General features: G+C 34.3%; 4 protein-coding genes and 1 non-coding gene across 7 annotated transcripts; 2 read left to right on the plus strand and 3 right to left on the minus strand.

The window, feature by feature from the left end:
* Positions 1–541: 541 nt before the first annotated feature.
* LOC18011300 (putative defensin-like protein 80) lies at positions 542–1,041 on the plus strand. Its single transcript, XM_024150639.1, has 2 exons — positions 542–611; positions 863–1,041. Exons 1-2 carry the CDS (start codon positions 542–544, stop codon positions 1,039–1,041), a joined length of 249 nt encoding a protein of 82 aa, XP_024006407.1.
* A 1,070-nt stretch (positions 1,042–2,111) lies between these two features.
* LOC18011301 (elongator complex protein 2) lies at positions 2,112–6,204 on the plus strand. The gene is made up of 10 exons (XM_006393186.2): positions 2,112–2,373; positions 2,512–2,599; positions 3,004–3,089; positions 3,190–3,343; positions 3,453–3,613; positions 3,702–4,376; positions 4,482–4,809; positions 4,890–5,110; positions 5,231–5,408; positions 5,579–6,204. Exons 1-10 carry the CDS (start codon positions 2,233–2,235, stop codon positions 6,061–6,063), a joined length of 2,517 nt encoding a protein of 838 aa, XP_006393248.1. The 5' UTR covers positions 2,112–2,232; the 3' UTR covers positions 6,064–6,204.
* Positions 6,205–6,313: 109 nt separating this feature from the next.
* LOC18011194 (protein TRI1) lies at positions 6,314–9,251 on the minus strand. 2 transcript variants are annotated; one of them, XM_006393187.2, is made up of 9 exons: positions 8,946–9,223; positions 8,428–8,530; positions 8,158–8,329; positions 7,921–8,068; positions 7,724–7,838; positions 7,457–7,634; positions 7,106–7,159; positions 6,664–6,714; positions 6,314–6,557 (listed from the first exon to the last, which is right to left on the minus strand). In XM_006393187.2, exons 1-9 carry the CDS (start codon positions 9,221–9,223, stop codon positions 6,502–6,504), a joined length of 1,155 nt encoding a protein of 384 aa, XP_006393249.1. In that variant the 3' UTR covers positions 6,314–6,501. The 2 variants fall into 2 exon arrangements, with proteins under 2 accessions (XP_006393249.1, XP_024006202.1); XM_024150434.1 differs by having other exon boundaries at positions 6,399–6,557; positions 6,664–6,717; positions 8,946–9,251.
* A 1,110-nt stretch (positions 9,252–10,361) lies between these two features.
* Positions 10,362–12,209, minus strand: LOC18010660. Of its 2 annotated transcripts, XM_024150401.1 has the most exons (5): positions 12,010–12,209; positions 11,722–11,904; positions 11,009–11,428; positions 10,699–10,932; positions 10,362–10,592 (listed from the first exon to the last, which is right to left on the minus strand). In XM_024150401.1, exons 2-4 carry the CDS (start codon positions 11,800–11,802, stop codon positions 10,714–10,716), a joined length of 720 nt encoding a protein of 239 aa, XP_024006169.1. In that variant the 5' UTR covers positions 11,803–11,904; positions 12,010–12,209; the 3' UTR covers positions 10,362–10,592; positions 10,699–10,713. The 2 variants fall into 2 exon arrangements, with proteins under 2 accessions (XP_024006169.1, XP_006393250.1); XM_006393188.2 differs by lacking the exon at positions 12,010–12,209 and having other exon boundaries at positions 11,722–11,951.
* LOC112083284 lies at positions 12,007–12,226 on the minus strand. The gene has a single exon (XR_002897572.1). It is a non-coding gene; the product is annotated as a small nucleolar RNA U3 (small nucleolar RNA).
* Positions 12,227–14,278: the final 2,052 nt, after the last annotated feature.

The following is a 14,278-nucleotide window of genomic DNA, read 5'->3' on the forward strand; positions in this document are numbered from 1 at the left end:
AATTACTCACACCTCTCTCTCTAAATTCCGATGTGCAGGTGATTGTGATTGTGATTGTGATGATGTCTGGGAAGAACTAGACGAGTAGTTCTAGTGTGGTGTGCCTTCAGAAATAGAGAATGTTTTATTGTTTTTAAGAACTATTTTATATTTCTTTTTAAGACAATGTTTCTATTTTATTTCGGATTTAATAAGTTATTTCATTTCTATTGTAAGATTTGGATTTGGGTTTGAATTTGAATAAAGAACAACTGATTATTTGGAATTTATTTAGTTTAGGTTAGTTAATATTCCTGTTTATTCAGGAATCGGGATGTTACTTATCGTATACTAATTCATTTGTTGCCCAAAAAGAATTATATATTATACTTCATTTTTACACCAAATTTTTGATAGGTTTAAATCTGACCTCTGATAAATGTTCTTGACTAAAAATTTAGAACGTTTCCTATATCAGGAGCTTCATCGAACTACTCCAAAAACATCCAAATAAAAAGAATTCATAAGATATTGTCGATATCACAACCAAAAAAAAAATGTAATGGATATTCGGAGATATCCATACGCTTTCCTGACGGCTTTTATCGTCATTGTAATGTTCTTGGTCACAGGTCAGCCAACTAACACAAAATCTTATTAATAGCAATCAGGATCGATCAACCATTATTCATATTTAAAGTTTCAAATTGTGGATAATGAAAGTTAATTTTCACACAGAAAAAACGACGTTGCTCTTGTTATGTTGTTTTGCTTTTTATATAAAGAGAATGCAGTTGAAATTATCTATTAATTGCATCGCAATGATGATAATGTATACTTGGTTTTTGGGTTATGAACATAAAAAAAAAAAAAACAATTACAGGATCAGAAGCAAGATCAGAGATATATAATTCCGTGTGTCCTGGTGTATGTTCACCTGGAATTGTACCAGACTGCAACACACTATGCACTGGCTTAGGGTTTCCTGGAAGCTACTGTAAAGGACTAACGTGTTGCTGCAAACCAAAATCCTCTAAACTCTATACTGTCTCTCCTCCTTAATTTTTTTGTTTGTTCTTTTTCATGTTCTGAAATAAATGATATTAATATATTATTAATAAAAGTTGAAGTTAAATATTTTTTAAAAATGTTCACATTGGATCCATCAATTTGTAGTGATTTTTTTATTAAAGAATCCATCAGAAATCATTTTCAACCAGAGATAGTCGACGACATCATCAAAAGATCGAGTAGGTCAATCAGAGTTTTTTTTTCTGTTGTAAATATATAAATAGATTCTATTCCGTATGTTCGCAAATGTTTTTAATCTAAATTTATAATGTAATTTGCATTTTTATAGATATAATATTTTTCTAATAAATGATATAATTATTTTTGACATATAATTATTTTTATAAATATTATATTTTCTAATAAATGATATAATATTTATAATGTAATTTGTATTTTTATTTTTTTTTAAATAAATTTGACAATGATTATAAAAACATAATTTTAACTCGTTATAAAAACATAATCCAAAAAAAACTATGAATATAAAAACATAATTTTGCTCTATCTATTCATATTATCATATAATAATTAATTATAAAAAATATATAATAATATATCGTTTATTATCTTTATTATTATGAAAATATTATTTAAATTTAGATATTTTAAAAGAAATTAAATTAATATCTTATTTACTATTTTGTAAAATAATAACAATTGATTTTTGTAATTTTGATAATTAATTTTAACTATATCAAAGAAAATATAAATTAATTGAATTAAAATTTAAAAAATTTCGGAATTAATTTTAAAAATAAAATTTAAATATATTATTTTATTATTTTTTGAAAATAAATAAAATAGATAAATAAAATTAAAATTTTTGTTTGGTAATAGAAATAGTAGATCTCTAAAAGTAGAATAGTAAAAAACTAAAAACAAATCTGTTTGGACAATGTTTTAATAGAAAAAATAAGATTTTAGACGGAAAACAAAAAAAAATTATTCAACAGTTTTTAAAATTTGGGCCTAATATTTCAGCCCATTAAATATTCACAACCAGAAGTCAAGAACCCAAAGTAACCCTTGTTCGGCTCCGCTTTTCCCCTGCAATTCGCAATTTTCAGCTCTACAATTTCCGGCGAGATTTTTCGCCGTCGGCGAGACATTACTTGTAAAAGTAGTAGCCACGGAGAAGAACTTCGTAATCTTCAATCAAAAAGTCTCCTTCTGATAAAGATGTCGGAAAACACCGAAGTCGAAGCGAAGAGAGTGTTCATAGGAGCAGGATGCAACAGAGTGGTGAATAACGTGTCTTGGGGAGCTTCTGGTCTTGTCTCCTTCGGTGCCCAAAACGCCGTTGCTGTTTTCTGCCCTAAGGTCTCTGTTTCCCTCTTCTTTCTACGATTAATCCTTCAAAAAGTCCTTTTTTCTCTCTCTTTTGAAAGCAATATGTGATTTTGTTTTTTATTTTTTGTTTTGTGTATTTGTTTGATTTCTTTTTTTGTTCTTTTTCAGACTGCCCAGATTCTTACTACGCTTCCAGGTCACAAAGCTTCTGTGAATTGCACTCATTGGTTACCCAGTAGCAAGTTTGCTTTCAAAGGTATCTTCTTCTTCTTTTGACCCATTGGGTTTATGAGCCGTTCGGGATTTGGATTTTGTAGTATGTTGAATCGCATTTGCGTTGCAAAGGACGAGACTTTTGATGTTAGGAGCCTTTGATTTTTCGTACATGACTTATCTATCAAAGCTAATTGTGCTCATCTTTTGTTTAATCAACTAGAGAACTTAGACTGAACAGGTTCTGAGTTATAGGCTTATTGCTATCATTATTAGACAATTCTTTTTGTATAATGTGAAGGCATAGGCATTCAAATTTCTATTTATAGTCTCTATCACCAAACTTAGTTGCTGTGAAAAGTTGAATCTTTTCTAGACATATAACTACAGATTTTAGGAGAAAAACATCCAATGGTTAATCCCTGGAAATTATATGATTGTTCGCAGCCAAGCATTTGGACCAACATTATCTGCTCTCAGGTGATACCGATGGTATCATCATCCTTTGGGAACTTTCGACTGCCAATAACAATGTAAAAGCCCTTCAATTTAATCAGTCTGATCTGAGTTTCTCTACGGTTCTTGTATTATCTCTGATCCTTTATTACGTGTCCTTTTTGGTTTTATCAACAGTGGAGACATGTACTACAACTACCACGGTCTCACAAGAAAGGTGTAACTTGCATCACTGCGTATATGGTTTCTGAAACCGATGCAATGTTTGCTTCTGCTTCTTCAGATGGAGTTGTGAATGTCTGGGATGTTTCTTTTCCATCTCAGTCTAGTGGTACGCATTCAAGTTCCTACAGTCTATAAACAAAGTTAAACAAAGTGAAGTATTGCCTTTTAAGCAGTATCTAATTCACAAATTTCATCCTGTGTGTTATCTGTTGCAGAGGAATGTAAAGTCTTGTGTCTGGATTCCATCTGTGTGGACTCCAAAGCAATTGTAACGCTTTCATTAGCGGAATTGCCTAACAATCCTGGTAGATTTGTCCTCGCTTTGGGTGGATTGGACAACAAAATCAAACTTTACTGTGGAGAAAGAACAGGAAAGGTGCTTGCTGCTTTTGCCCTTTTGTGCCAATATATTCTCAGATTAGTTTCATTTGTGAGAGTTTTTTTCTTTGCTCATACTTTTTCAGTTCACTTCTGTTTGTGAGCTCAAAGGCCACACGGACTGGATTCGGAGTTTGGACTTCTCATTACCGTTACACTCAACAGAAGAAACCACCAATAGTATTATGCTTGTGAGTTCTTCCCAGGACAAAGTTATTCGGATCTGGAAACTCGTGTTAGTCGGTGATGTTGGCTCATGGCAAAGAGAAATTACTCTTGCTTCTTACATTGAAGGCCCGGTTTTCATCTCAGGGACGTTCACATACCAGATTTCAGTCGAATCTGTTCTCATTGGACATGAAGATTGGGTTTATTCAGTGGAATGGCAACCTCCAGTCATTGATTCAATTGACGGGCAGTTAATTAACCACCAACCGCTGAGCATTTTATCGGCTTCAATGGACAAAACGATGATGATTTGGCGACCTGAGAAGAATACGGGTGTGTGGGTGAATGTTGTGTGTGTGGGAGAGCTTAGTCATTGTGCTCTTGGTTTCTACGGTGGCCATTGGAGCCCAGATGGTGTGTCGATTCTTGCTCATGGATACGGTGGATCTTTTCATCTCTGGAGAAATGTAAGCAGCTGCAAAGAGTCTGAGAACTGGCAGATGCAGAAAGTCCCGTCAGGTCATTTTGCTGCTGTGACTGATATCACGTGGGCTAGAACCGGCGAGTACTTACTATCCGTGAGCCACGATCAGGTCAGGATTTAGTATTCTTTTATGATATTTTACTTAATTCTACACAGAACAGGAGAAAAAAGTAACTTTCTTGACACTTCATTCTGTGTTATTGCGGTTTTGTAGACGACCCGTGTGTTTTCATCATGGAAAAGTAATGAGGGAAATGAAGCAGAGGATGAGCATTGGCATGAACTGGCTCGTCCACAGGTTCATGGTCATGACATTAATTGTGTGGCTATGGTTCAAGGTAAAGGTAATCACCGTTTTGTAAGTGGAGCAGAGGAGAAAGTTGTGAGAGTTTTTGAGGCTCCTCTATCTTTCTTGAAGACACTGAACCACACTTGTGCCGGAGGAGAAGGAAGCTTCCCTGAGGATTTACAAGCAGATGTGCAGGTCCTTGGAGCTAATATGTCTGCTCTTGGTTTATCACAGAAACCTATCTACTTAAACTGTGAGTGATTGATTCAACATCCTTTCTAGCTTTTTACCAAATGCAATCTTGAGATTCATAGTACTTTCTTCTTTTTGCAGCTTCTAGTCAACCGCTTGAGAGAAATGGCGGAGGAGAAGGTTTGGATACATTTGAAACGGTTCCAGAGGCTGCTCCAGCGGAGTTGAAGGAGCCTCCAATCGAAGATCAGCTTGCGTTTCATACTTTATGGCCGGAATCTCATAAACTCTACGGTCATGGTAATGAGCTTTTTTCTCTCTGCTGTGACCACAACGGAAGCCTTGTTGCTTCATCGTGTAAGGTAAGCTAATTTGGATTTTGGATTAGTTTCCACTTGTTCGATCTCCTCATTTCATTATGACAGGGATGGACTTCAAAACTAATTTTTTGTTTTTTTTAAATGAACCACAAACTTCTTCAGGCTCAATCCGCATCCATGGCGGAAATATGGCTATGGGAGGTTGGAACATGGAAAGCTGTTGGTCGTTTGCAATCTCACAGCTTGACAGTGACACACTTGGAGTTCTCTTATGACGACACTCTGCTCTTGTCTGTCTCCAGAGATCGTCACTTCTCAGTTTTCTCGATCCAAAGAACAGGTAGAACCTTGAAATTTGAAGCGTTATTTTCCTATTAAAGATTTGGCCTCTCATAACATCCAGAAGTCTCAACATTTTGTGGTTCTTGTTTACCCTGGTTCAGTCTTGAGTGTCTCTATAGTCCTCTAAGTCTCTGTCTGTTTCTATCTTCCTTGATCTTCTCTGTTCAGACAATGGCGAGGTTAGTCACAAACTCATGGCAAAGGTTGAAGCACACAAGAGGATCATATGGGCATGTTCATGGAACCCATTTGGCCACCAATTTGCAACTTCATCAAGAGACAAGACCGTGAAAATCTGGTCCATCGAGAAAGACGCTCGTGTCAAACAGGTTCTTGCCTTGCCTCAGTTTGGGAGCAGTGTCACAGCTGTAGCTTGGACGGGACTAGACCACAAGGAGAAAAGTGGGTGCATAGCGATTGGGATGGAAAGCGGACTGATAGAGCTGTGGAACATAAAGATTAGAGAAACAGAGGAAGGTACAACGGCAACAGCAGCTCTTGCTCTTAGGCTCGAACCATTTATGTGTCATGTCTCAGCCGTGAACCGATTAGCATGGAGACCAACCGAAAAGTCTGAGATTAACCAGAGCTTGCTAAGGTTAACTTCTTGTGGTGATGATAATTGTGTGAGAGTTTTTGACTTCAAGTTTTGAGTGAGAATACATTGTATTGTTTTAAGATCAGGACCAGAAACTCTCTTTCCCTATAGAATCACTGTACTATTTATGCAAATTTTGGTATCTAACTTGAAACATGTTATCTTCTCCTTTTGTGCTAAAAAGTAAAAACATGTTACCAAATCAAGGTTTTTTTCATCGCAAGGGGTTTGATTCTCTCTTTATAGCAACTTTTTGCAAATATTGGTAGCCAAGTTGAAAAATTTTACCACTTCACTAAATACTTCATTGCATAGTTTAAAGTCTGATTACAAAAAGAATTAGTCAGAAGTCAAAACGACTCTTGGTCAGGTCCAGTTTTGTCACTATATATACCCGAGAGTGAACAAATGCTAACTCAACATCAGTTGAAATCTGAGTTCGTATAGATTAAATGCTTACCAAAATTGACCCCTTCGACGGACTAATGACTAATCATTGTTCAGTCTTAATGAAAGTGGCCTCTTCTTCATTTGCTGCTTCGTCATTATCTGTATAGTTTAAAAAGCTAGATGGTTTGATTTTAACCTTGGCTAAACAAACAGGAGTGGATTGAACAAAAAAACGCTTTTGGTTTTCTATTATTTTTTCTCATACCTTCGTATATCTCCATTTTCTGCTTTCCCTTCTCTGGATCGTTAGCTGTTCCTGCTGGAATAAAGACGCGCCAAAATTAGTGTATGCAAAGAAAGATGAAAACTTTCTCTATCAAAAGCCTATCAGTAGAAACCATAGAAGCGATATAGTTTTTAACAATTGACTCATGAAAAAGGGTGAACATTAACGGGCACAAGACTAATCAGAGAAAGTTATAACAAAAAATTCAATTTTTAGCAACACAAACTTTCAAGACTTTTTAATTCACATAAACACAAGTCTCAGAAATATTTAAGAGAGATGACTACTTCAGGAATAAAATGATCGAACACTTTTAATTTACTTCCCCATTATCTATATAGTTCAAGAAGATGGATGATTTGATTTTAGCCTTGACTAAACAACATGAATAGATTAAGTGAAACTGCTTCTTTTTTCGTACCTTCGTCTATCTCCATTTTCTGCTTTCCCTTCTTTGGTTCGTGAGCTGTTCCTACTGAAGAAAAGACGAACAAAATTTAGTGTTATGTAGGAAAGACAAGAAGTTTAATCTTGAAAGAGCACAAGCACAATCAGAGTTCTGCCAAAAGCCTATAGGTTGAACGTTTATGAGCATAAGAGTTCACTTTTACCAACAAAAGCTTTCAACAATGTCTAACAAAAAGGAATTTGTATGCATATAAACACAAGTCTCAGAGACCTCCATGTAATAAAGGAAGCAAAGCAGATACTTGGATAAAGATGACTATTTCATGAAAAAAAATGATAGAACATTTTGTTAATCATCACAAACCTTCCTCCTCCTGTACTAGAGGCCATATGTGTTTGGTTAGAAGTTTATTCATTTGGAACATATTAATAGAGTCGACAGGGAACAGCGATCTCAATGACTCGTCGCATATTATTGTGCGTTTATCAGATGGGTCTTGCAAATTGTTCTCCTTTATATAGCTCCAAAGCATTTTCACAACCTGGAAAAACCATTAATTCAACAGATATAATATCACATCCAGGAGTTTTGTAATTTCCCTAGATCAACAAACTCTGGTCAATAACATACTTCTGTTCTAGCTAGCTGAGGAGTTCCCGTAAAAGCCTGAAGTTCTGGCGAAAGACTGCAAATTTTGGTAAAGCCGCCTCCTTTTTTTTTGGGTTTCTCTTCGGACTTGGCTGGTCTAATTCGATAGAGTTCAGAGTTAGTTTCTAGACCCTAAAGGTGACAACAACACAAGAACTTGAGAGAAAGAAACAACTAACTTTCTCTTCTTGCGTTTTCGTGAACTCCGGTCTACCTCTTCGTCACTTTCTTCTTCTTCATTATTCTTTCCTGCGTCTTCGTTTTGCTCATCTCTTTCTCCAGATGATTCATCTTCATTTTCTTCTTTAACACTATTGTTAACACACCCTATAAAGATAAAACCGTACACAAGAACTATAAATACCATAAAACATTCACAAGAACAGTGAATGCAGTATATATAACAAGGAAAATACCATCTCCATTTAGAGGCCAAATATGCTTTGCCAATGCCTTGTTCATTTGAAACATATTAATGGTCTTTACACGGAACAAGGAATAGAGCGACTCGTCACATATTATATTCCGCCTATTCTTTGGATCTTGCAACTCGTGTTCACGGATATATGCCCACATTTTCTTCACGACCTGATATATGCAAAATATAAAAACGCAACTAAAGCTTACTCCCCACAAAACATCTCGCAGGGAAACGAAATTTAAGGAATGGAGACTCGAAAAGATACCTCTGTTCGAGCTAACTGAGATGTTCCTAGAAACTTGTCTAGTTGTGGAGAAAGCTGACATATTTTGTTAAACCCGCCACGACGTTTCTTAGCCTCTACCGGTCTATACATAAACAAAACACAATCACAATCACAAAGTTGGCATCTTTCATCTAAACCAATCACAAGAAAGTAGAAACATCACACCATTCATACAACTCTCTTCTAAAAAATCACCAACCAGAACAAAAAAAAGCATAAGAAACTAATAGTCCCCAAACTTTGATTAATTCAATCACCATAAAAAAAAAAAAAATATATGAATTTTACAGCTATGTCCATTTTCAAGTATCAAAACAACAAATTTAATTGGAAATGTTAAACAGTAAACATTACACAATCCAGTGTTTCAGAAATTAATTCAAATAAATGCAAGTGTGTGTTCGATGAACATTGAGGAAAGATCAAAAATCCATTTTTTTTTCCAAAATCTCCAAGAAAGGTGCTTTCAAAAAATAAAAGAGAGAGAAAATTATGACCGTTCTGTCTTGTCTTCATCGTTTTCACTTCCCTCTTCATCGTTTTCTTCGCTACAGTCTTCTTCTTCTTCTTCTTCTTCTTCGGGTTTGCTTTTTACCACAGCATCGCTCTCGAGAAAAGCATCGATTTGATCCCTGACGAAAGCCTTCTTATCCGTCAATTCGACGCCGAAATACGCCTCAAGCTGACGGCGAACGCTCGCCGGCGTCGTTGTTTCTAAGTCGGAGCTACTGAGAATTTCCCGGAGCCGGGTTACGAGGTCCGAGTCAGAAACCATTTTTGCCAGTTTCTTGAAAGAAGAAGAAAACAAATATTATACCTTTCTTGTTTTCTTTGAAAAATTCACAAAAAAAATGGCTATCGTAAGGAGAAAACGATGGAGAGGGTATTTACGGAATTTTCAAAATGCCCATCTAAACCAAAACTTGTCCTTTTCACCCCCTTGGTTTTACCTTTATTCACATTGGACCCCAAAAAGAGTTAACTGGTAGTTGAGTGTTTACGTTGGAACTTGATACTAACTTGTAACTATCTTTGTCTTCTTGGTCGATTTTGTCATATCAATATGAGATCAATACTATTACATATACGGATCTGCAATGGCGTGTTAGTTTGTACTTTAAAAGTACTTAGGAAATAGTGTAGTATGTTAAGAAGAATCATTTAAAGTTTGTACTTTTCATCTTCTAGAAGAATTTAATTCACACCTAACGAGTTTAACCCGTACAATGAGAATAGATTTTGCTAAGACACATGACAATATCAATATGACCTTGACATGAGCACTAGAAAAGTTTACAACTTTCTGTTTCAAAACTCCAAATCTTTGGTTACAATACCAAATATGATCCTCACACATGACATCCTTTGGTGATTGATGCTTTTCGATTTATGTTTTTCTCTGGCTCTGTTTTTCAGTTCAAATTTTGTTTCGAATATGTCCTTTTAATTTATAAAAACTCCAGACGATTAAAAAAAATTCCAAATCTTTTTTCTTTTCATCTTCTAATACGTTTTCAGAGAAACAATCATAAACTATAGAACAAAGCTAGAGATCAACTCACGTGAATATTATACGTAATCTGAGTTTAAATAAGCACAGATTTTATAAATCATTTTTTGAAACAAGATTTTTTTTTTAAACAAACCGTAGATTATGTTTTTGTTTAAATATAGTGTTTAAGTTTACAATTAACAAAACAAAACAAAAATTGCTTAAGATGCTCGAGATTGTGGATTCATTTACAAATATACACAAAATGTAAACAATCCTAGGATAAGTTTCTCAGGTTGCCTAATAAAACGTGTATGTCCAAAAACAAATGTGAATCTTCGCTCCCTGTTGTTCGAACTCAAGATACGTATACAACATACAGTGGTTTCAAGAGAAGTGAGACACTTTTTTCACATAAAAATAGTCAATAGGAGAATACAGAACAACACAATTCTATGGCCTAAAAGGTACTAACTCATTTACCTCAAATTTTTTGAGATTGAAGAGAGAAGAAGAAGAAGAAGAAGAAGAAGAAGAAGAAGAAGAAGAAAGCTTCCTATCTATGCTCAATAACTAATCCGCGAGGTTCCAGATAATTCCCAGAATTAATCATGTAAAAAGTAACCACCTGCAAACCTAAGAGAACACCAGCCTACAAAAGAAACAAATGGAGAGAGACTATAAGTCATCACTAACCATGTCCATATGTTATGTGTGTGAACAATTTATGTGCTCATCATAACCAAATTTAGTTGTACCTTAGATGAAGATGCTCATTTTGTTTCCAAACTGTGATTCTGAAGAGGATTTCCTGATGTGTTGTCTCTAGTCTTCTTGTACCAAAAGAACATGGACCAAAGTGCTCTAAACAACACTCCATTTGCAAAATGTGGAACAAACAAACGCCCCCAATACGGATAATACGGTCCAGGAAGTTTAATCAGAGTGAATAACATCATCATAGCTATCAAATGCCACGGCACTTCTGCTTCCTGCAAAACCAAAATCTTATATTAAAATATCGAAATCGTCACAATGCATAGATTGGTATCAATTAACGAGCTGTACCTTAAGACGAGGAGAGATCTTCAAAGCGGTTCCTTGTAGAAAGCCTCCAACAAGCACACCGATGACTAATGGAAACGGGACTAAAGCAAGCTTCCTCTCATGTGCACAGTAAGACATCTCGCTGATGGAAGAAACCGCCAGTACGGGAACGAACAAGAACTTAACGACGGATATGGTGAGATCGAGAACGAGCTGTATGAAGTTCTCGAATGCTTTGTTCCAAGGGAACTCCTTGATGAACTGTGGAGAATTGTTCCAAACATCTTTTGTTCTTCTCATCAGATTATCGAAACTAAGCCTCTTTGGTTCCCCTGAATGTCCAGATTCCATATGAATCGAGCGACAAAGGAATCTCTTTGATAGTTTCGCTTCATTTGCACACTTAGAATATGTATTGCTCTTAGAGTAGCTCGACGTGAACTGCAAATAGAATAAAGGATAATCAACAAACCCATGAGCAAAGTCGGGTAATTTCTTGAAGGACCTAACGAAAGATGCAAGATTTACATGTTTAATGGATCCAAAATCAGATGCTAAACACTAAACTGATCCAATTCAATCTCTATACCAATAGTGCAAATCTTCCATCGAATCATTAATCGATTGAAATTCTGGTCTTGACTCACAGAAGAAATAATGAAAAAGTAACAAACTTTTTTTTAAGTCGAGGAGGAATCGGAGATTCGGTAGAGAAGAAGACAGTGTTTCGTTACCTGGGTCGATAGAAGAGGAGAGTGAAGTCGCGTAGCCACTGAAGATTGAGGTGAAGAAAGAAAGAGATGAGACATCGCCATTTTTTTATGTAAAACCTGTTGCTTTTTTATTTATTTTCACGGAGAGTCCATTGAAGGAGAGGATAAGAGGTTTTTGTTTTACAGAAACGAGAGAATCCAAACCTAATTTGGGAGAAAAGAGAGAATCGACGATGTAAAACAAATTTTTAAAAAAGATATATCTTTTTGATCTTTGCAAAAAACTTTAATGAAAATAAAAAAGGAAACCTGTCAGACCGCCGTGCGACCACCCCGGCTTAGAATAAACCGAACCGAGTAACGATCCTCTACAGCACCGGATGCATCTGGAAGATGATCGTGGCCGTTAATCACGCTCTGATCGCACGGTCATAGTTCATCAACCAGGGTTTAGGGCCTGTCTCCTTAGAAATCAAGGATACAGAGGTACGAGCCTATAGAACTGATCCTGTTCAAGTAAGGTCGTGACCAATGTTGCTCTCTGTAAGCTATTTATACAACATGTATTTTCTATATACTACCGATGTGGGATTCTTGTCATGAAAAAGACAATTTATTAGCATATTGTAGTGCGTTGTTTCTAGGGATATATGGACAAGGCCCATTTATTATATTTGAAGCCCATATTTTCTCTGCCATGAAGACAATCTAGTGTTTGTGACGTTTTCATCTCTCTAGCTAATGTCTCTGTTTTTTTTTTGTTAAACTGTTTTTTTTTGTGTGTTCAGACTCTGTAAACCATACTGATGAGAAAAGGTTTAGTGATAATATAGGTGTTAAATGAATAATAGTAGTAAATTAGATGATTGTGGGGCATTTTCTTGGTAATAAATTTTAATTTATATAAGTGAAAATCATGTTTTTTTTTTTTACGTCAAGTGAAAATTATGTATTAGTAAGATTTTAAGGAGCCAAATAATATCAAAAGATTTTTCCTTTACAGTAGTTTTAAAACTTTTTCAAATTTTCTATTGAGAACTACAATTGCAGGTATTTACGGGTGCCAAAACCACTCATGGACAATATTCTTCGCATTTTGATCGAAGCTCTAATCAAAACTTATAGATATCGTATTAATTTACTGGTGTCTGCATTGATTTAATTTCGATGGTACTCACCATTCCGTTGAAATGGCTTACCTTTGTATCAGGATTTAAAATATTCAAATATTTTAAAACTTTTTTACATTTTCTTAGTGTTTTTAATAGTTTTCGTTGTACTAGTATCCGAGAAAATTGCCTCCCTAAGAAAAGTACGAACACAAAGATTCATATTTTTTTCTTGTATAATTCGATGAGTTCTAATTGGCTCTTCCTACAGAAAAGTCATTTAACGGTAACATAATAATATACTATTTTTGTTGTGAAATAAATAAAAAAATTATCATAGAACTTATGGCCTGCCCTAGCTCATTCATGGAATGAATACCCATCCTCGACCAGAGTACGTGCACCAACCAAGGAGAGAATGAATAAATTCTGACCATTTCGACCATCGCATATGGGCTTTATTACCACGCGTGTCAAGTGTGATTGTTTTTTCATGTGATAAAGAGTCTTCACTCTTATAGGTATAACTAGATTTTACGTAAATTATATGCAATCAATTATATTTATTAAGATATAAATTTTTTATATTAGTAATTTAATAGTATATTAAAAATATTATGGTGTTAATTATTATTAAATTTTGAGGTTTAACAATTTTGTTTTAAATCTATATACAGTATGTCATATTCAAAAACGTATTAATTGGTCAAACATTTATAAATTAATATACTCAAATCAACTAAAACTTTTACAAATTGATCAAATGGTACTTTTTAAACATAGGGGGTGTTATTGAAGAGTTGATTTATAAAGATTTTTAGAGTTTAAGATTCTATAGTTATTGGTTTGTGAATTTTTACATTCTTAATAGATTCCTCTGTTATTCATTTAGAGATTATAAAAATCAGTTGTTATTGATATGATGATTTTTATAATCTAATCAAAATCCATTGTTATTCAAAAAGTCTGCATTTTAATGATTCTATGATTCTGTTATAATCTAGTGTTATTGGCATAATGATTCTTTATAATTTAATTCATAAATAATGATTCTCAAAATACTATCTATATCCTTTGGATTCTCAAAATCTGTCATATTAAAAAATTCTTAATAGATTGTTTAAATCCATAGAACTCTCTCTAAATTTTACAAATCCAACAAAACTCTTAAAAATTTGACAAATCTCATGATTTTTAAAATTGTTTTGTATTAACAATGTAATTTTATAATTTAGAATTTTTTTTAATTTTAGTTATTGATGTACACTAATAAAATTGACCTTTTAAATCTTATGTAGATGTCTTTAGAGGCATATAGCTACAATTTTTATTTTTCTATAAATATATGTTTTTGTTAACCATATAATTTTCAATATTTGAAATTTTCTTAATTTTAAATATTGATGTGGACCAATAAAATTGAACTTTTAAATCATATGTGGACATTTTTAGAGGCATATAGCTTTTAA

Source organism: Eutrema salsugineum, unplaced genomic scaffold (genome assembly GCF_000478725.1).
Source record: "Eutrema salsugineum unplaced genomic scaffold, Eutsalg1_0 scaffold_7, whole genome shotgun sequence".
NCBI classification, from domain to species: domain Eukaryota; kingdom Viridiplantae; phylum Streptophyta; class Magnoliopsida; order Brassicales; family Brassicaceae; genus Eutrema; species Eutrema salsugineum.